General features: G+C 40.9%; 1 protein-coding gene across 2 annotated transcripts in view; it reads left to right on the plus strand.

Annotated features, from left to right (window-relative positions):
- The window catches only part of LOC120514395 (cytosolic purine 5'-nucleotidase), a 112,554-nt gene extending 89,960 nt beyond the window's left edge, over positions 1 to 22,594 (plus strand). For both annotated transcript variants that reach the window (XM_039734749.1, XM_039734757.1), the window contains 8 exons: positions 1,885 to 1,926; positions 2,151 to 2,258; positions 5,637 to 5,703; positions 7,083 to 7,253; positions 9,499 to 9,550; positions 10,549 to 10,609; positions 11,024 to 11,200; positions 21,094 to 22,594. In XM_039734749.1, coding sequence (XP_039590683.1) covers positions 1,885 to 1,926; positions 2,151 to 2,258; positions 5,637 to 5,703; positions 7,083 to 7,253; positions 9,499 to 9,550; positions 10,549 to 10,609; positions 11,024 to 11,200; positions 21,094 to 21,330 — 915 coding nt within the window. In that variant the 3' untranslated portion in view covers positions 21,331 to 22,594. The remainder of the gene's footprint in view (positions 1 to 1,884; positions 1,927 to 2,150; positions 2,259 to 5,636; positions 5,704 to 7,082; positions 7,254 to 9,498; positions 9,551 to 10,548; positions 10,610 to 11,023; positions 11,201 to 21,093) is intronic.
- Positions 22,595 to 23,129: the final 535 nt, after the last annotated feature.

Genomic DNA, 23,129 nt, shown 5'->3' on the forward strand with positions numbered 1-23,129 from the left:
TGCAGAAGTCTCCAAGGTGTCTGAATCTGAAGAACAATACTTAAAGGTCACTTCCTTAAGTATTGTGTAGCACCAAAGTTAAGTATATGCTTCAGGCATGCAGTCCTAAAAGAAAATGGTCTTAAAAGGCATGTTGCAACTAAGAAACCATTTTTACAGATACACATCAAGCAGTCAAGGCCACAGAATGCAAAAGGCCATAATGCATGTATTAACAACCACAAGTGTTCAGGAGCAGTGAGTCCAAATTGAAATTCTGTGGCACACAAAGATGCCAGCAGGTCCGAAAAAGACTTGTTAAGAAGTATATCTGCAGCCTTCCGTAAAGCAGAGTAGAGGATCAACCAATGTCTGGGGCTGAATTTCAACCAAGAATTTAGGGGGGGTCCAGTCAAAAGTGGTACGATGATGCCAGCTGAGAGATATACACAGTGTGAACGTTACCTGGGCGCACAGACAGGCAGACATGTTGTTTTTCCAGCACCACACGTTTATTTACAATTACTATTTACAAAAGTCAAGTGCACACAAACCCCCACAAAGTCCTGGCCACACAGTGCATTCTTCTTCTTCGGGCTGCCTCCACACTTTCTTCTGCTTCGTCCTGCTTCCACCCGACTCCAGCCTCGAATGAAGGGAGGCGGCCCCTTTTATCCACACCCGGATGTGCTCCAGGTGCTCCCCGGCAATCACCCGCCGACACGCTCCAGTGTGGCGGACGTGCCGGCTGTACTCCCGGAAGCACTCTGGGTGTCCCTGCTTCTCTTCCCCCCAGCACTTCCCGGTGTGGCGGAAGTGCTGAGGTCCATGGCTCCCAAGGCATCGGGGCGCCCCCTGGCGGTGACCACGGGCCCTTAATAGGGTTGGGCTTCCAAGTGGCCCCCAAAGTTGTCGCCCCTGGCATCCCTGACAACAGATATTGATTCATCACATTATATGTTATTGGCAGAACTTCCTCTTTGAATGCGACAGTGACTGCAACACACAGCAAACATAAATAAGACTGTCTTGTGGCAGAAGTGTGCAGATGGACCACTAACAGTACTAGGCTGGCCAGCTCAGTCCCAGACCTCAGTTTTACTGAAGCTGTGTAAAATAGGAAGTTCAAAGCAAGAGTTTTGGCAAGTCTTGAAGAAGCTTGAAAGAATTTACCACGGGACTACTTGAAAATATGAGACTGTATTGGACCAAGCAGAATTGTTTCCATTTTACATTCGTAAGGAGGGCACATTGAAATAATTAATTGTTTTAAAAACATAATAGACTTTTTTCATTATATCATTGTTTATTTGTGTTTATTATAAAATTTGTAATGTGTTTTTCATAAGCAAATATTGCCCAGATAACTATCTGTAAAAATAAATTTGTTGGGTGAACTAAGACTTTATGCAGTACTGTATATTTATATATAAATTTGTGAATGTGTGCATGCTTTCAAGAAATTCAAATGGTTTCAAGTTTTATTTTTCTGCTATTTCCATTATTATTTAAAATTGTAAAATTGCTTCACTTTCTTTTTTCAGACGTGCTTACTGTTATTTAAAAAAATAAGTTAGCTCTGTTTGTAGTTATGCTGAAAAACACTGTCTTCAAAAAGTGTGTACTAGGAAGCACAGTACACACAAATAGCTTTGACAGTTATTTCAGTGAAGATAGGTATTTTTACTTTAGTTTCTTGTTTGCAATCAGCTTCTGTCCAACACTGCATAAAGATCAATATACTGTACAGTATGTTACCTTGAGCATGATGAAATTGAAGAAGCTAGTCTATAGTACAGAACATAATCTGATATATTAATTAGAATACTCCTTTAGATAAAATAGAGCTGTAAAATGAAACCTTTCTTATTTTAAGCATTACTTCTATGTTTCTTTTTAATACAGAAAATCATGACATACCTATTTGACTTTCCGCATGGCCCAAAGGTAAGCTAGATCTGATTTGGTTTTTTTATGACATTTTCCTTTGATTGAAAAAAATGTATTAACCATTGTCAATACAGCTATATACAAAAATATTTTTTCATGTTAAATGTGAGGGGGAAACGTAAAGATTAGTTGTATCATTTTACATTCTGGCATCTTTTTTGGTCTTAAGGCATATATATCTGGTTGCAGTCTAGTAACTAAATTTGAAACCGCTTTTTCAGCCTGGCACTGCACATCGTCTCTGGCAGTCCTACTTTGATCTCATTCTCGTGGATGCACGAAAACCACTGTTCTTTGGAGAGGGAACTGTCTTGCGTCAGGTGGACACTGTGAGTAAGGGAATCTTGAATGTAAAATGAGTTACTCACTGTAGTAGAGCAAAATGAAAGGAACCGAAATGAAATACATTTCCACTTTTATGATTATCCTGCCAGTTTGGTTTGTACACTTGTAATCTCTCAGGCATTTTGGATAAAAGCACCTGCTAAATAAATGTAAATGTAAATATTTACTAAACTATACCCAGTATGTTTAGTATTTCTATTAGAAAGCTGTCATTTTAAGTGAAATGGGTTTTAAATAGTGAAAAAGAATGAGTGGCTTATAAAATGCCCTGGGATTATGGGAGCAGAAACCTGTTACTACAGTATATGCAGGCTCTGTTCAGGCCTCAAGTCTTACAAAGTTAGCCCTAACCCCAAAGTAAACTGCTCAAAAAAATTAAAGGAACACTTTGAAAACACATCAGATCTCAATGGGAAAAAGAAATCCTCCTGGATATCTATACTGATATAGACTGGGTAATGTGTTAGGAACAACAGGATGGCACATCGTTTGATGGAAATGAAAATGATCAACCTACAGAGCCCTGAATTCAAAGACGCACCAAAAATCAGAGTGAAAAAATTATGTGGCAGGCTAGTCCATTTTGCCAAAATTTAATTGCAGCAACTCAAAATTGTACGCAGCACTTTGTATGGCCCCTGTGTTCTTGTATACATGCCTGACAACATCGGTGCATGCTTCTAATGAGATGACAGATGGTGTTGTGGGGGATCTCCTCCCAGATCTGGACCAGGGCATCACTGAGCTCCTGGACAGTCTGAGGTGCAACCTGGTGGCATTGGATGGACCAAAACATAATGTCCCAGAGGTGTTCTATTGGATGTAGGTCAGGAAAGTGTGGTGGCCAGTCAATGGTATCAATTCCTTAATCCTCCAGGAACTGCCTGCATACTCTCACCACATGAGGCCAGGAGTTGTCGTGCACCAGGAGCCACTGTACCAGCATAGGGTCTGACAATGGGTCCAAGGATTTCATCCTGATACCTAATGGCAGCCAAGGTGCCTTTGTCAAGCCTGTAGCGGTCTGTGTGACCCTCAATGGATATGCCTCCCCAGACAATCATTAACCCACCACCAAACTGCTCATGCTGAATGATGTTACAGGCAGCATAATGTTCTCTATGGCTTCTCCAGACCCTTTCACTTCTGTCCCGTGTTCAGGGTGAACCTGCTCTCATCTGTAAAAAGCACAGGGCACCAGTGGTGCACTTGCCAATTCTGGTATTCTATGGCGAATGCCAATCGGGCTGCATGCTGCTGGGCAGTGAGCTCAGGGCCCATTAGAGGACATGGGGCCCTTGGGTCACCCTCATGAAGTCTTTCTGGTTGTTTGGTCAGAGACATTCACACCAGTGGCCTGCTGGAGGTCATTTTGTAGGGCTCTGGCAGTGCTCATCCTGTTCCTCCTTGCCCAAAGGAGCAGATACTGGTCCTGCTGATGGGTTATGGACCTTCTATGGCCCTGTCCAGCTCTCCTAGAGTAACTGCTTGTCTCCTAGAATCTCCTCCATGCCCTTGAGACTGTGCAGGGAGACAGCAAACCTTCTGGCAATGACACGTATTGATGTGCCATCCTGGAGAAGTTGGACTACCTGTGCAACCTCTGTAGGGTCCAGGTATCGCCTCATGCTACCAGTAGTGACACTGACTGTAGCCAAATGCAAAACTAGTGAAGAAACAGTCAGAAAAGATGAGGAGGGAAAAATGTCAGTGGCCTCCACCTGTTAAACCATTCCTGTTTTGGGGGTCATCTCATTGTTGCCCCTCTAGTGCATCTGTTGTTAATTTCATTAACACCACAGCAGCTGAAACTGATTAACAACCCCCTCTGCTACTTAACTGACCAGATTAATATCCCATAAGTTTCATTGACTTTATGCTGTACTCTGATTAAAAAGTGTTCCTTTAATTCTTTTGAGCAGTATATATACATCAAACTCTGAAATCAGACTGGCTACCTTTAAATAGCTACCTTACTATTACAGCAATAAAAAATGTATTGTTATTGTAGAGTATTTTTCTCTCTTTTATAGATAGGTCTTAAAGCCATATTTTCTTGTTTTGGGTTGCTCACTTTCCTGTACTCTGCTACACAGATTTATTTGTCAGTTCTAATACTACATGTAAAGTAGACTGTGGTAATCAGTAGGAAATAAATTGTTAATTGATGCTAAAATATTCCCCAAAGGAATTTAGATGAGATTCTTTTAATTTCAGCCCGACTATTGAAATATGATATGTTGGATAGCTGCTGAATTGATAGCAAGAGTAAAATAAGATTGGAAGTATAAGAGATTCAGCACAGGAATGGACAAAAGAAGCCATAAACAGCCCCACCGCATGCCTCATTATTGTAGATATCTTTATCATCCGTCAAACAGCTTTTAGCGTTTTATACATCATTTCTACTTTTAGTGAATTCATTGTAACTAGCTTATTGTAGATTTGGCACTACATCAATCTGTCCCATTCTCAAACATTCAGCTCAGTTCACTATTGTAAGGGTTGGAGTCTATCCATCAGAACTGAGCACAAGGCAGAAACTAATCTTGGATCAAGTCATCTGCATGGACCAACAAAAAGAAGGGGCAGAATTTAAAGCAACACCAAACTGCCAAGTCTTTCATGGGTCATTTTTATTTCCTTTTGGTGACTTCAGTCATGTGTCTGCAGACCAATTTGTAAACAATTAATGGGGAAAGGGAGCTGGGAAAAAAAAGGAAAAACCCAACCAAGAACATGACCCATAGTAAATGAAAGATTGAGGTCTTGAGTACAAGAGGCTATAATGAAAGACCTGTCCAGGGTTTCTGGGCTCATTCTCTGTGACAGGATGAGGAACTCTGTAAAATGGGAGAACTTCAGTGTAGAACCACTGCTTCTTCATATTGAAATAAACCAGTTGAGGTGGTTTGGGCATTTAGTAGTAATGACCCCTTGGCTCCTCCAGTGGTAAGTATACAAGGCTAACCTACTGCATGAAGACCATGGGGCAGACTCAGAAACATACTGGAGGGATTATATCTCTTGATTTTCTGGGGAATATCAAGAATTATGCTGGGGGAAAAGATGCCTGGTCAGCCAAGTACTGTGTCCATCACCAGGAACAACGCAAAGAAAAGTACGGAGATGTAAGTTACCTTTTTATCTGCCCTGGCTTTTTCCCATTTTAAGCCAGGAAGCAAACAGTCCTGCCCTTTTTAAAAATCAGGCTACATCTTGATCTGGTGCAGAGCATTAAGAACAAAAAGCATTAAGAAAAGTGATATACTATAGGTTGAAATGCTAAAACTTGATCTGGAATTAATCATATCTTTTTTTATGTTTAGAAATGCTAATGCTGTTTGCTTTACTTGTTTTAGACAACGGGGAGGTTAAAGATTGGGACCTACACAGGACCATTACAGCATGGCATTGTATATTCTGGAGGTAAGAAATTCTGCAGGTCCAATTCGGACATTGACCTTGCAAGCTGCTGGAAAAGAAAGATTTGTAGATGATGGAGAATAAATTAAATGTATATATCTCTTATATATACATATAATTGTGTTATATACTTTATAGTTCAGATTATTTGGAGTGAAAACAACCTATTATAAAAAGAATATCTTAATATTTCTTAACATTTTTCTGTATATTTTTAAGATACATGACTTCAATACTATATAACCTATTTCACTGAAAAGAGAAGCCAGCTATGAGTTCAGTGCATGATGATACCATCATGCACAACACAACACAGTGTAGGACAAAGTGGGCACTGGCTTTTGTGGCACACCTGGCCTGTTAAGAAAGCAGATTTAACAGGGATGCGGGCACCCAGCTGCACTAAACCCCCACTTGCATTCCAAAGTAAGTGACTGCACTCCAGCTTGTCCCACGATCTGCCTAGGATTCGTCTGATAATAACTCTGTAAATCAGACGTGACCTGACATCTCTGCAGAGACCCCTCTGCGGACCTCTTGAGCCAGAAGGCACAAAATGGGCTCAAGCAAGGACAAAGACGTATAATTCAAGGGATGACAACTAAGACAGACAGAAGAACTCACCTATTAGGTGACACTGATTTTATAACTGCAAGTGATTTTAATCCAGTCAGGAGAAGGTTCAACATTTATTTAAAACTCTGCACCATCCTGAAGAAGCTATCCCTCTTTCTTTCTGAGAAATTTGCAGGACACTCACTGAGTTCCCTGGGTATTCTATCGGGGATGAAGAAATATGTAAAATGACCTTAGTCTCTGAAACCTAAGAATTTTTGAGCTGCCCTCTCCATGAGGAGCTGAAAAGGTGAAATTCTCTACTGTTTGTGAACCTGAAGCTGAGATCCAGTTTGTCAAGCTAAACAGTGTGCCAATCTGAAGGCTGTGAAGCAGCCATCACTTCAAGAGGGGAACTTCTGCATTAACACTCTTGTGCCAGGAAGAGTACTGCTTTTCCTTAATATGCAGATGGTATAGCAAAGGGCCTAACAGCAGAAGGCAAGCTGAGGAATCAGCAGCACAGCACTGACAAGGGTCATGCAACAAAGACAACAAGCGCACTCCAGTGCATGGAGAATCCTCCACATGAAACCGGAGCAACAACAAAGCAACAACTCCAAACAACATCGGACGTCATCCGTAATGACTTGGCATTGTAAAGTTATTTATCTGTGTAAAGTAAGCTATTCATTTCTAAACTAGAACTTTAAATATAGTAAACAGCCAGCCTTTGGTTTAGCTTGATAAAAGTATTTTGCCATTATAATTCAACTTATACTGTGAACGCCCCAAGCTATAAAGCTACATATGATAATCTCTTTCAGGGTCTTCTGACATTGTTTGTGATCTACTGGGAGCAAAGGGCAAGGACATTGTCTATATTGGAGACCACATCTTTGGTGACATTCTGAAATCAAAAAAGAGACAAGGTTGGCGAACCTTTCTTGTAATACCTGAGTTGGCTCAAGAACTTCATGTGTGGACTGACAAGAGCTGTAAGTATTTAAAGCTTTTTTTCTTGTAATTGTAAAACAGTTAAAATTCCATATTCACTACATTATAGTAAGCAGTAATTATTCAAAATGTCCTACTAACATCTTACAGAAATCGAATGCATTAACAGATGTATAAAAAAGAGCAAATGTAGAAAACGTTACAGTGTCTTTAAATTATGCAGCAATCCAAATAATTTCTGCTTTATTAAAAATAATTAATCATGTATGTATTGAGGGTGGCACAGTGGTAGAGCTGCTCTTCACAGTAAGGAGACCAATGGAGTTTGCATGTTCTCCCAGTGTCTGGGTGGGTTTCCTCCAGGTTCTCCAGTTTCTTCAAAAATGCAGTTGTTGTCAACTCTTCAACAGTTTCTGTGGTTCTGTTCACATGTAAAGGCCATCTTTACTTGCATTTTGTTTGAAAATTTTCATTACACTTGGATTAGGCATTGTGTGATGAGTATCACTTGTTTTAACAGTCTTTAATTTTTTGGGTTAGGAAATGCTTGCAGATGCTTTCCAACAGTTGGCCCATTGGAGTTTTGGGATGTGTGCTGAAATCAGATGTTGTTCTGGAGCGCACAGCAATCATGATTCTTTGTTGTGCATTCACTGATTCTTCAGCCTGTTGAAGAATGCTCTTGAAAAAAGTGCATGATTTGTTCTTGTATTCTTAATTATACATTTGACAGGATACATTTACCTGTTTTTTAAGTTAAAGTCACGTAAAATCGATCATAAAATCAGACCTTGACTTATACGCCCATTTAAAAATGTGACAATGAATTTTTTTTTTTTTACATCTTCCTGCCTCCTCCAATCTCCCATCAGTTTCTCAGATACATTGAATTTTGTTACAGCAGCGCAGTTACCAATTTCTTTCGCTATTTCAACGACATTTAATTTAAAACCAGCTTCATATTTTCTTCTGATTGAAAGCTCCATCGTAGATAAGAGATGCTCTTACGATAAAAGTGTATGAGGGTGTGAGAAACAAAAAACACAAAACAGTGCCAACGTCTCTTCGGAAATAGTTCAGGTATTACCGTGAGGTCACGTAGGCACAATAGAGACAGAAAGAGGGGTTAGGGGTACACGCTGATACAGCGCATTGTCGCACCAACATAGAAGACAAAGGCTGTGTGCTCCGTGGTTCCTCTCCGGTGGTCGTTAGCAAATCATAATCCCTCGTACCAATAGCGTGAGTTTTCCGCATTTGACTTATACGACCAACATTATAAAACACCAGAAATGATGCTGTAAAAGCAAGTCCCGACTTATCCGCGGGAGAACTTATCTGCGAGTATATATGGTAAATATTGTTACAAAATTTTGTCTGATAATGCATTTATACCTGTAAATGACTGAAGTGTGCTACATTTGAAAATTAAAAAAGGCTTCACCACTGTTCAACACAGTTTGATAAATTTAATTTTTCCTCAAAGTTTTCCTCCATTTTCCTCAAAAGCGACTCTGTTAGATTTTAACCTGGGTTCAAGAATTGCATTTATTTGAATTTGTTTAGATTGCATCGTCCTGATTTTCAATATCTAAGTAAATAATATAAAAGATGATAGTAGTAATATGGCCATTCATACCTTCGCTGTCAAACACCTTCTAGGCTGTGCAGGATAAGCAGTTTTGTATTATTTGAGCAAGCTTGTTATCCCCCACACAGACACACAAAACTCCTGACTTTAATTCACTTGTATTAAGTAAAGAGTTCCTTGAGAAGAACTTCAAGTGAAGGCTTTTTGAGAGTTCTGAAACTGTTTTTTATGTTTTCATGGAACACCCGAGTAGCAATTGGCAGCCGTCCTTTATCTTGTGCCTCATCTCACATTGTCAGAAGGTGCTGTGTAGACTGAGCAGCCACAGGCCGATGCGGAAGGGCATACTATAGTCAAGTTTCATTGTCTGTCCATCTGCACATTTTCGAAACTGGCCAATTCCATTATATCATTGTCATGAAGCATGAAGCTACCTTAGCCGCACTTGTACACTAGGCAAGCAGGCTACCTGGAAGGAATAGTGGGCACTTTTATAGCGGGCAATACAATATTGTTTTGTTTAAAGTTGTTCTAATTTCTCAGGGAGAACTGAAAATTTACTTTGTCATAAAATGTTGATGATGCTACCTGTTTGACATGATATCTTAAGCAAATCAAAAGTTAAGCATGAGTATTGTTGCAAGTATGGGCCTTCCTTTGACTTTATAATGACAATTGTCTTTTGAATTATTTAGCCCTGTTTGAAGAGCTTCAGAATTTGGACATATTCCTGGCAGAACTGTACAAGTGAGTACAAGCTGCTGTTTTTTGATCTGTCATCCTGAAGAATTTACTTTTAACAAATCCTCTCGTGTGTATTCCAGAATACTTCTGTCTTTTGGGGTGAATTTATTTAACTAAAAACATCCCTTTATGTTAATAAAAAGTATTAAATATGTCATTATAAACAACATTATTGTTTATGTGGCAATATCTACACATAACTGAATTTAACATCACAGAACCCAAAAGAGATTATTTTAACTTTTTTTGGTATTTGCTACGCTGGTGAAACTGTCTTTTCATGTGACCTTTTGGAGGTCGAAGCGTAGGGTCAGCCATTGTACTATGGCCCCCGGAGCAGTTTTCATGTTAAGGGCCTTGTTCAGGGGCCCAATGGAGTAGTATCCCTTCTGGCAGTAACAGGAATTGAACCAGCAACCTTTTAGATACCAGATCCTTAGCCACGGAGCCACCAATATACGTAGAATATCTTTTGAGTTCATATAATGTATAATGTTTGTATTTTGGAAACATTCCAGTTCATATTATCCTGATCAATTGTCTGATTTGGTCTCATTCTTCATCCATTATATGATTTTATTTAAGGTCAAAAGCAGCAAAGAAGGATAAGCCATGAAAGGGTCAATTAATGTCTTCACAGGCTGCCTTAAGCACATTAAAACCTTCTTTTTAATCACTTGTTCTTCTACAAATCTTGCATGTTAAAATCAGTTGTATGCATGGACTACTTTGAAGTTCCAAATTTAAACAATTGGAAAACAATTTCTGCATTTCTACCAAACAATTATATGAGCTTAGAAGAGAGAAAAAAATACTCAAGTTTCTTATCATTTAGAAAGACTCTTGTTAGGGCAATTCACCTTTGAAAAACAAAGTATCCCCTCAAGGATTATGGTGAATGTTTTTCCAGTTTGTCGGGGTGGGATCACTTTGCTGTTGCATCTTCTCATGACTCGGATTCCATTTTGGTGATTTTCAAACTTGTTTTCTGTGCCCGTCAGACATTTAGATAGCAGCAGTAACGAGAGACCAGACATCAGCTCCATTCAAAGACGTATCAAGGTGTGTATATTTTTTTGCTGTTCTGTCTTTCTTGGTGTGTCACAGTTGTGCAGTATTTAGAGCTGCTGCCTAACAAAGCTTGAGTTCAATTCCTAGCCCAGACACTCTCCAGGGTTTTTTTCCAGGTTCCAGGTGCACGTTAGATTGATTAGAGTCTCCAGATTTGCCCTCTATGGTCGTCCACTGTGATGGACTGTTAGCTCATCTGCGGATGATTCAGCTTTCCTGGGATTGTCTCTGCTTCTGTACAGCCATGGCATTGGAATAAGAAAGGATGGATTGATGATGGTTCTGGAAATGGATTGATGGGTTGATGGATTGTTTGTTTAAAAATTTTAAAATGGTTACTAACAGCCAACTGTTGAATTATAAAATGTATAAAATGTAATTGCAGTTTTCTTTTCTTGATCACAGAAAGTGACGCATGACATGGACATGTGCTATGGCATGATGGGCAGTCTGTTCCGCAGTGGATCTCGTCAGACCCTGTTTGCTAGTCAAGTGATGCGCTATGCAGACCTCTATGCAGCTTCCTTTATTAACCTCCTCTACTACCCCTTCAGCTACCTCTTCAGGGCTGCCCATGTGTTGGTGAGTTGGAAAAAATCGGCATGCATGCCTTTCTAGCTTTTATACGTCACATTCTCTTACTTACTATTAACTTAGGCTTTAGATTAGAAGATTCCCTCGGGTAGAGTGCCAAAGCAGCCTTGACATTTTACATTATCTTTGGAATGAGTTTGTGATGGCCCGTGTTGGCTGCAGCTGCCTTAACTCTGAGACAGGCAATGAGGACACATAAGCAAGAGATAGTGTAACAAAGTGTTTGTCAAGAAATCCAGTGTTCCAAGTACAACCTCCAGTACTGTTCAGGCGGAGAAGAAATGAGCAATACGTACATTTCTTAAAACATTCACCTACTTTTCCTTTCCATGCACCTCTGCCATCCAAATGGGTCATTTTCATCCCATTTCCCCAACTCACCCTTTTCAGGTCTTACAATTGCAGGAGACTCCTGACAGCCATGGCATCTCTCACAGGCTGTCGCTGCAGTTGTCACCTCAGGTAGTACTCACGGGGCCCTTGGAGCCAGACCCCTTCATTTTGGCTGCCTCCATTGCTGTATAAAGGACGTCTCAGAGCACCGGATTACTTCCTACAGATTCTTAGTACTCAGCGAGAGCGACCTGCCCTTGGAGTGCCGTCCATCTTGCTCCCTCATTGGACCACTGACTTCTCCGTCTCCTTCGCTGACTCACTCACCCGATTCTTCCTTTCTTTCACTGATTCTGGACATGCCTTCAGTCCTACTCAGGCTCCTTCTTAAATTATGTTGGTGTAGGGGCCTAATTACGCACCCGGACTGCTAACGAGGAAATGAGTTGACCGGCAGACATCTTCAACTGAATGCGGGCTCACCAACTCCCTCAACACACTTTCTGTTCAAAAAATACACAACTTGTACCACCACAGCCTGTTTCACCACAGGACACAATAAAATCCTACAGATGATCCACTTACACATTCAGGGTTCAGTGCAGTGAAAACACGTCATCAATCTCGGTGTAAAATTTTAATTAATGACAAAACCAGAGTCTTACCCAAGTAATCTATAATCTGGGGCAGCTGAAATGCTGCATATATTTTTGTAACACTCATCCAGGTTTGAACCAGATGTAAAGTATAATTTGTAGTATTATGTCATTTGATAAGTATGTTGAACTTTTAATCGGTTTTATCCCCAAAGTGTGTGTTTTCTTTGTCTTACTGAACACATAAAAGGTTTTAATAATTGAGGTCACAGTAGTTATCATTGCTGCCGCCCGGCTCCATAGATCTGGATGCTTCACCTGCTGGACGCTGATCTCCCGAGTTAGCTTGACACTGCATACCAAGTTTTGAACTACGTAGTGTGGTACTTTCTGGAGATCATCTTCAGTTCAATTACAGTAAATAATGTGCAGAACAAAGCTGGACGTGAGCTTTTCTTGTGGCCAATTGTTTATCTTGTTAACAAACCTGAATATTTCAAAATGTGTAATAACATGTGAAATAGACCTACTTGGTGCCCCTTTGTCCCGAGCCCTACCACCAGGAACTGCAGCTATATTAACTGACCACACCACCACACGCTGTCCAGGGAGAGCCTGCATCATGAGCCTCTGCATATTAAAGATTTAAGTAACTGTAGAGTGAGCCAGTTCCCAGTTAAGAATGGTCTCGCTGGATGCTCTTTTAATCCGTGATGCAGACAACTCCAGGAGGACAACCAATTCTTCAGCAAGAACAGATCAGGGAACCTCCACCCAGTGGTAAGACGAAGTTTAGCAGCAGGAGTGTTTGTGCAGGTGCACTGACAGAGCACATCTTCAAAGGTCTAAGGGTACAAGAGTATGCAGCAATATACAAAATGAAACTGATAATACTGAAGAGAGTGAACAAGAGATTATAGACCAGGAGGCCTGCACTGGCAGACAAAACCGATACACAGTCATGAATGCATCACAGGGGCAGAAGTGACACAGGGGATCTGGGCTAAAGCCCATCAACTACAGCTTACAAGGAGTGAAACATAATGTGTACAAAGTTAAACCAAGTAAACTGATAATTGGGATTTCTTCATGAGAGTTTGACAGTTTTAAAAATTAGATTCCATCAAATAGGAGTGGATAGTGTAAGGCATTGGGACCACTGAGAGATGAGGGGTAGAAGTTTATAAGAAGCCTTACATAGCTTTATGAGGGGAGCAAGTGAGCTAGCAAGAGAGAAAACAGGATCAAGGAGATGTGAGGGAGACGCCATGTGCCCAAAATGCTGCACAAAGCTGTAGGTAACAGAAAAAGGTGCAAGAAGGAATTTCAAAGTGTGCCTGAAGATTTTTTTAATTATTTGAAGCCAGAAACCTCAAACAGATCTCCCATTGCATTGATGCCATTCTGCCTCCAAGCAGGCAGAAAACTTGGGCGACCACCCAAAAGGAGCACGTGATTAATAAAGATTGGCGAGTGTACATGTGTGGGTGGCGCTGCCGCCTCGCAGTTAGGAGACCCGAGTTCCCATCCCAGGTCCTCCCTGCGTGAAGTTTGCATGTTCTCCCCGTGTCTGCGTGGGTTTCCTCCCACAGTCCAGACATGCAGGTTAGGTGCATTGGCGAACCTAAATTGTCCCTAGTGTGTGATTGGTGTGTGGGTGTGCGCGCCCTGTGGAGGGCTGGCACCATGCCCGGGGTTTGTTTCCTGCCTTGCGCCCTGTGTTGGCTGGGATTGGCTCCAGCAGACCCCCATGACCCTGTAGCTAGGATATAGCGGGTTGGACAGTGACTGACTGACTAAGTGTACATGTAACTTCTTTTCGGTTTTATACCAAGATCGTATTGTACAAGTTAAAATAAGCCCTGGGTGGAATTTGGTGGTCCTGAGTTTTAAATCGGCACCTTCAGCTGAATTTAATTTGCATGGAGCTGCAATTGCCAACTCCAGGGAAAGCAAAGCTGGCAGGATTGAAAAGCTTATCGAACCTGGAGCTCTAATGAGCACAAGGTATAGGAACTGTGCATTAGTTTTAATTAATCTGATTCGTAAGACAAAAAGGAAGCCATGTTAAAATATTGTATAATTGTAATTTATTTTTATTCTTTGCTAAAGTTAACCAATTTTCCCAATGTACAGTATTAATGTTCTTTATAAAGTTAGGAACTGCATTTAGGCTGTGAAAACCTTAAATCGCTCAATATGGGCACCAGCTCCGTTAGGCAGTACATTATTGGATGTCAAGAAAAAAAGGGAGCGCTTGCCATAGTCTTTAAAATGTGAAACTGTGCTAGGAAGGCATCACATGGTTGACTAATTTGACACCCACTGGAATTCCAGTCGTGCAATTTGACATCCTCAGAGGACAGAGATAGCAACTTCCGTCGTCAGTTTGACATCTTCTCAAATTTCAGACAGTCTCTTGTTGATTCCCACCCCATACCCTCCTCTTTCTGGACCTTTTTGCACTTTCTCTTAATCCAACCCAACAGAGTTTATTCCGCCCTCACTGCCATGTTTACTTTTAGAAGTCCTGATTGATGGGTCATCTGAGCCCCAACATCAAGAACTGGCCACCTGTTGGTGGTGGCGACCTGATCTTGATCGCCTTATCTTTATTTCTTTTCATTGTTTTTATTTCTTCATTTATTGATTTGGTAGTCCCCCCACGTCTTGCTCTTGATTGCTGCCCACTCTACTATAACCCCCTGTCCTTTCTGTTTCATTGTTTCTCAAGATTTGAGTAGGGATTGTTATTCTCTCATCTAAATATTTTTTTTTTGAAAAGTTGTTTTTTTATTTACATATGGATTATAATTAATAGAAATTGGATAATAAAAAGTTAATTGACCTTAGTTTAATTTACATGTGTTTCATAGAGAAAATAAAAATTCAGTCTCTGCATACATATGTGCTGTCTGAAGTAGTTGAGAGAAACGACTTTAACACTAGAATTACCAGAGCCTACGAAAAAACTCGTAGGTCCGTCCCACCTTAAATCGCTTCTTAAAACCGTTCTCACCTCTCCGCCAGTGTCTTTTGTTATCTAAATGTGCTGATAAAAGAAAAGCTGCAAGTAGCCGGCTATTCCATCCCCCCACCGACTTAGAACGTGCACAAACTTCTCCCAGCTCATGCCTTTATTGATTATCTGGGAATGAAGTGGAGTTTTAGAGTGGAAAGAATAGATTATTATTTGGAATACATGCATTTCACGTGTGTTCTGTTTCTACAGTAATCTGTGTAAACACATTTTTAAAACAGAAACGTTTTTCATATTGTAGTAGTAAATGACAAAATGTAGGCATAAACTATATAATGTATGAAGCATGAAGTCCAAATATCAAACACTTTAACAAAAGGTACAAATATAACAGAACAAGTATGCTTTTATTCAAAAATATAACTGCAGAAAGAAGCCGCCTTAGCATGCCATATTGACGCATACTTACTACAGCTGCCACGGTAGTGTAATGGTATCAGCTGCTGACTGGTAATCAGAAGGTTATGAGTTTGATCCCGCATGATTCAGTTTTGAGAAGTAAACTGCTCTTATTCTTATTATTTTAGAATAAAAACATACATTTGATTTCAGTGTGTAACAGCCAGTGTAATTTCTGATACTTGTAAAGGTTAGCTTTGGTTTCTTTTTTTTTTTTTAGTCAGTTTTATCTCAGCCGCGTTCACGAGCCCAAACACACCCCACCCCCACATCTGACACTGCTGTTTTCACATAAAGACTTGCTGTAGCTCTGCAGCGTACTTGTGACTGCATTCTCGTACCAATGCTTGCGAACTGAAGTGCCTGCGTGCACTTTTCGTGGCATTACATGTCTATTTTTTTGAGCATGCCCAAGTCGCTCAAACACAGGAACATATGTTGGTGTACAAGTATAACAAAACAAGTGCACTTTTATTCTAGACTATAAGTGAAGAAAAAATAAAGCAAGTTACAGTAGACGATTGATACGACAGCTTGCGTGGTAAAATGCTAAGAACTGCGGATTTCTGATCCGTGCTATATAAAATCATCACATTCAAATATTAACAATTCCCACACACCCTTCCTACATTCACGACATGTGTACTTGTTGCAGTGTACACATCTCTCTGTGCTATGGTTCCTATTACACTGAATGAGCACTTGACACTGTACTTTCTTCCCTATATAAATAACATTCGAGTTATAGCGCGTCTCCAAATAAATCACATTTGAGTTATAGCGCGTCTTTATGTAAAAACAGCTGTAAGATGGGGAGGGAGAGATTGTGAACGCGACTGAGAGAATGGAACTGAATTTTTAAAAAAAAAGCTAACCTTTACAATTATCATGCATTTACACTGGCTCTTACAGACTGACTGAAATCAAATGTATGTTTTTATTCTAAAATAGTACAGTACATGCAATATTATATGAAAGCGAACAACGTCAAATCGGGTTTGAATACACGCTGACGCTGTTACAGAAGGCATCAGCTTATTCAGTGCAGCAGTTTCAATGCACAGTACATGCAATATTATTTTAAAACAAACAGCGTCAGATCGGGCGCTTATTCAAACCCGATCTGACGCTGTTCGTTTTCAAATAATATTGCATTTGTGCGATGATGTTTTTACATATATTGTCTCTTTCATTCATCTTGCGGTTTGTAATCAGTGGCCGCGTGTTTTTTCCCCGATCTTGCCAGTTCGCACATATTGCTGTATTGTGGTGTTTCTTTTGTACTCCAGGACATGCAGAGGACAGAACAGTACAGAGCAGTAAGTTCAGCGCTATATGCAATCAGACAGACAGGCAGAGAAGGCACTAGATATATAAATAAACAGGAAAGGCACTATATAATAGATATATAAAAAACAGCTAAGGGGATAGATATATAGATAGATAGGAAGGAAAGGCACTATATGATAGGCAGAGAGGGAAGCTCTTATATAATAATAAAATTACTGTTATTACTATATAGATAGACAGGGAGTTCTGGCAGGCAGAACGGCGAAGGTTAAAAATAAATACATTTTCTCCCCAGCGGGGAATCGAACTTGGATCTCTTGAAGTACAGCAAGTCTGCTGCGCTCTAAGTGATGAAAATCTTACTAGTACGCCACGGAAGCTGTTGTAAAAGTCTTGAACCTTTTATGAAAGTGTTTATTTGATCTTTGGCTTTCAGGCTTCACACATTTTATAGTTTATGCCAACATTTTGTAACATTTATTACTAAAATATGAAAACGTTTCTGTTTTAACATTGTGTTTACACAGATTACTGTAGAAACGGAACACACATGAAATGCGTGTGTTCCAAATAACGATCTATTATTTGCACTCTAAAACTCCACTTCACTCCCAGATAATCAATCAAGGCATGAGCTGGGAGAAGTTTGTGCACGTTCTAAGTCGGTGGGGGGATGGAATAGCCGGCTACTTGCAGCTTTTCTTTTATCAGCACATTTAGATAACAAAAGACGCTGGCGGAGAGGTGAGAACAGTTTTAAGAAGCGATTTAAGGTGGGACGGATCTACGAGTTTTTTCGTAGCCTCTGGTAATTCTAGTGTTAAGGGCCAGTTTATACTTCACACTCAGAACGCACACGCATCATGGCTGCCACACATTTGATGCATCTTCTGAGCACATCCTCAGAAATGAACACGACACGTGTGTGGGTTACAGTACCAGCAAAAAATCAGGGGATACGGTGTGACGTCACAGCCTGTGTTTACTGTCCACATGTGACAGCAAGCCGCTTTGCAGATCCTGTTCAATGTCTGATGTAAGGTTCACTTTGGTGAAGCAAATCATCAAACCTAAATGCTGACATACAAATGTATTCGTGGTGCTTTTCTTTTCAAGCATTGCATGTTCCCCACCGTCATTCTTTTGCACCTACACAACAGTATCATAATGTATGGCAACAGAGAAAAACAATCAGGGACACAGTGAAAAGGACTATTTTGTGATTAAAGTGTAAATTTCTGCTCTCATCTCAATTTCTATTTTAATCCCGTAGTTTATTTTATCATTAACACTAGAATTACCAAAGCCTACGAAAAAACTTGTAGATCCAGCCCACCTTAAATCCGTTCGCACCTCTCCGTCAGCGTCTTTTGTCCTGTAAATGTGCCAATTAAGACAAGCAGCAAGCAGCCTGCTATTCCATCCCCCACCATCGCAGAACGTGCAGAAGATTCTCCCAGGTCATGCCTTGATTATCTGGGAGTGAAGTGCTGGACTTTTAGAGTGGAAATAATAGATCGTTATTTGGAACACATGCATTTCATGTGTGCTCCGTTTCTATAACAATCTGTGTAAATACATTGCTAAAACAGAAACTTTTTCATATTTTAGTAATAAATGTTACAAAATGTTGGCATAAACTATAGAATGTGTGAAGCTTGAAGTCCAAAGATCAAATAAACACTTTCACAAAGGGTTCAAGGACGACACATCAGTTTCCGTGGCATAGCGGTAAGATTTGCTGACTTGTAATCAAGAGTCCTCGGTTCGATCCCGACTGCCTCCTATATTTGCAGTTTTCAGTAGTGAGCTGATCTTATTGTTAATATTATACAGTACACACATACATTTGATTTGCGTCTGTAACAGACGGTGTACATTTATAGGACTTGTAAAAGTTACCTTTTTTTTCACTTTTATTCTCTCAGTCACGATCACGATACATACTACGCCCTAGGGATCTGACGCGGTTAGTTTTTATTTGAAACTGGGAATAACTGTAAATGTGAGTGGTGTTTTGAGGCAATGGAACTGGACATTCTCATATCTGGAGGGATAAAATCTGACACACAAACGCTGGTAAATCTCCCTTCTTTGTATCTCACCGTCACTTCATTTTTTTTATTCAGTTTTATTGAGTGTTTCTGCTCACACAGAATTAGTATGCACCTTACGTTTATGATGTCAAAAAAAAAAAAAAACCCCAGAGACATAGGTACAGTATATGATATTTGGAATTATTCATTTTATGACCTGTATAGTACATTTCGCAAAACATTGTGGCACGGATGCAACATTATTCATATTATTCATATTCACATCTTGCGGTTGTAATCAGTGACTGTGTTTTTTTTTCTCTCGATCTTGCCAGTGTCCACGTTGCTGTATTTTATGTTTCTTTTTTAATCCAGGACATGCAGAGGAAACAATAGTACAGAGAGGTCAGTTCAGCGCTATGTGCAATCAACAAATTCAAATGCTAAAATTTCACAAACACACAAGGACCGTCCTGCCTACATTTACGACGTGTGTACCTGTTGCAATGTGCACACTTCTCTCTGTGCTTTGCCTTTATCGGCACATTTACAGGACAAAAGACGCTGAGGGAGAGGTGCGAACGGATTTAAGGTGGGTCAGATCTACAGGTTGTTTCGTAGGCTTTGGTAATTTCTTCCGTTAAGTAGACCGTCATAAATATCCTCTTCAAACCGACCCAGTTGTTAATCACTATGTGCTTCTGGTTTTTCCTCCTAAACTGACAGCAGCGGCAGGCAGACACTTCCACACAGAACACCTTAAATTTATGATATTCCAGCTCTCTGCACATTTAGAATCTTTAGATTTATATTTGATATCACTTTCATGATGACATGCATTAAAATATGTATGTTACATTTTAAAGAGAAGTCAATAAGTTACATTTAAATAATGAATACTCTTAATCATTACACATGTGGGGGTGACACGGTGGGAGAGCGTTAGCACTTCTGCCTGGTAGGGAGTCGTGTCCCTGATGTTCCCTGCCTGAAGTTTGCTTGTTTACCTGGTAGGTTTCCACAGTGTGCTCCTGTTTCCTTCCAAGGACATGCAGGTTTGGGAATTTGGTGACGCTAAGATGTGCACTGTGTATGTGTGTGTGCTTGTGTTCACCTTGTGATGAGCTGATGCCCCATGCAGGGATTGTTTCTGCCTCACGCTCAATGTTTGCTGGAAAGGCCCTTCCCTGAATTGATGGATGTAATCATTAAACATCCATGCTTTCCAGAGATATTGTGGCAGGGTGTCCTGGGAATTTCATGGATGTTTCAGGCAATTCACAACACAGCAAAGCTGAACTTTCTCACGGTGAAGATACCTCGCACTGCCACCTGGTGGAATCTTCCAGATTTACGTGAAGTAGACGCTCAAGTATAAACCTCACACTGCTTTCGTAGCAATAGCGTCCACTTCATTTCTTTTTTGTTCCTTACTTACCTACTCAGCTCAGCTGCCCATTTTTAAGCCCTGCGGACCTCTAGTGCTGTCTGGTGGGTTTGCAGTAGAATCTGCTCACACATTTGAGGGTTGACTTAAAATGTGTCTTTTGTGATTGGCTGTCAAGCCGGGGTCTGGGTTTGCTGTATAGGAGGCCAGTTTAGTGGCTGCTTGCTACCAGACCCTGACTAACTCACTAAGCTGCCTGTGCTCCATTTGTAAAAAAATTAGGTGAAAATGCCTACCAGGAAAACAAAAGTAGTGACTGCTGATGATGGACCACTTGGCCTGATATTAATGTTGGGACAACATATTGCGACGATGTATTGTGTTTATTTATTGATTTGTAAACACCATCAATTATTTGTTTAATTTAAACATATTTAGATAATGAAGACCAATGGCTGCACCTGTTGATACCACTAGGGGCCGCCAAAAGACAGCCTAGCTTATTTCAAGTCTTTTGTTTCCTACAGCTTTGCCTACTTGATTCAGTTGGGGGCACTGGGTACCAGCAGCGGTGGGTGAAAGGTGGAAATCAGCCAGCCAGTCACAGGGGGTACACAAACACGCACACCACTGCAAGTAAAGTTAACTGACTTGAGTTTATACCACGGCAAACTCTCCAGAAAACCAATCAAGCAGAGGCGCCAGGCCGAGGTCCAAGGAGGCAGCAAATGGATGGTCTGTCTGCAGTTTTACAAATCAGTACTCTCGAATTTTCACATTTTCTTTCTGTTTCATTTCAGATGCCTCACGAATCCACAGTAGAGCATGCCCACGTGGACATCAATGATTCCGAGTCACCCATGGCTACCCGCAACCGCAACTCTGTAGACATGAAAGATTCGGAGTATAAGAGGCATCAGCTGACCCGGTCCATCAGTGAAATCAAGCCTCCAAACCTGTTTCCGCAAACCCCTCAGGAAATCACCCATTGTCATGATGAAGATGATGACGAGGAGGAGGAGGAAGAGGAAGAATAAGGAGTTGACTCTTAAACGACTGCACCCAATCCTCCCAATCCCTCAAAGTAGACTTGAACACTCCCCACCCCCGCCCCCCCTTCCCGAGGGGTTTATACAACGGTTGGGAAATGGCGGTTGAGGAATGCAACGTACAACTCATTGGAAATCGGACAAATCAGAGCACAGGCGCAAACCTGAAGCGCTTTTACATTCAGAGGCACACAACACATCAGCGCAGCAGATTACAGTGGCTGTCAGGTAATATTCTGGTGGTCAACCCTAACGTTCAGGAAACGCGTCAAGGATTGAGGCGTGAAGCACCGAGACCAAAGCCACTCGGAGGGGACAAAGCCCACTTATTACTGCCAGTCAGCTGAGCAGCACAAAAGCCTTGGATAAAATGGCACCATATAGCGACCGTAGGGTAGAGTAGCGCGTAGTCTGTGAGGGTCTTTTGTTTATGCCAGTATTACTAATGAAGTGTTTTATCCTTGTAGACGGTGACAGGCGGAGTGTCACGACACATTATGACGGTAGATTTGCTTTTTATTTTGTGTTCTATTTATCGGTGTTCTGAGTTTTGTGGTCACGTTTCTGTTTTTTATTTTTTTTTTTACTTCACATTGTTGGATATTTAACTGTATTGAATTTTTCCTGACCAACGTATGAAGTAAGAGGGAGCGGGACCACCTAGTACAAAGATTTTAGCCTGGCATAGGTTTTAAAAAGCACATTTCTTAAAAGAACACCTCAAAGCTCAATGGGGGTACGGCTAGTATGGGCCGAAGAGACAGGTACTTGACAAGTGGCTTTATGCAACAGTTCTGTCTTTAAGGGTGTGCCATGAATTGGGGGCACCTCAGCCAAGGAGACCGAAAAGAGGGTGAAAGGAATCTTTAAGAACGTGCGACTCCGTGTGCTTTACAGCAGAAGCATTTTTAATAAACGTCTGAGACTGGGATTGGTGGCTTCGGGGGGACTTGTGCTTGCTTGGTTTTGTTCTTGTGAATGAAAAACAAATTAGCTGAAGACTACAAACTGCTTGGCGGTGGGCTGTAATGAAGACGTACTGCTCGAGAAGTGACCTGGAGGATTCAAACCTGCTGTTACAGTGGAGGCGCAGGCCCTCGCACCTTTAATGCATGATCATCCTGTCTGGGGACGCCGCCATTGACTCGGCCACTCTGCCTCTTTATTAATCCTTACGATATGTTACTACTTTGCAAACGCTTATTCTGCTAAATACGTAAATACAATAAAGTTCAAAATCTTGAAGTGCTAATGGGTTATGGGTTTATTTTTCATATCTAGTGATACATTAGGCAATTTGATACAATTATTGATTGTTACCTCACAGTTCCAGGGTCTGGGACTCAGATCCACAGTGAAGAATTTGGACTTTCTCTTTTATGAATGAATCCCTCATAGTGGATAAAAACATTCACCATTTTAACAAACCAAACGGCTTTTGAGCAGTATACCTACAGTCTTTGGGGGCACTCATCCCAGTTCCCCACCTTTTCTGTGCGAGTTGGAGCCCCCAAGCTTAGGCCAGCGCACTTACCTCTTATGATGACTGTTGCTGGCTGTCTGAATTGCAGATTCATCTTTTTGATGGTAAATTACAAGAATTTGAATAAAGTCGTCAAGAGCTGAATGTGGATGCTATAAAAAAGAGAAGTGGATAATAAAGGCTGATAAATGAGAGCCGTCAGCGGCCTTCATACTCCACATAAATGTTTTGAAGGCACGTCCTTGTGTCGGTCCACCCAGCCATGCCCACTTGGCACAGGAATATGAGATGACGTGGTGACGGG

This window comes from Polypterus senegalus, chromosome 1 (genome assembly GCF_016835505.1).
Source record: "Polypterus senegalus isolate Bchr_013 chromosome 1, ASM1683550v1, whole genome shotgun sequence".
NCBI lineage: Eukaryota > Metazoa > Chordata > Cladistia > Polypteriformes > Polypteridae > Polypterus > Polypterus senegalus.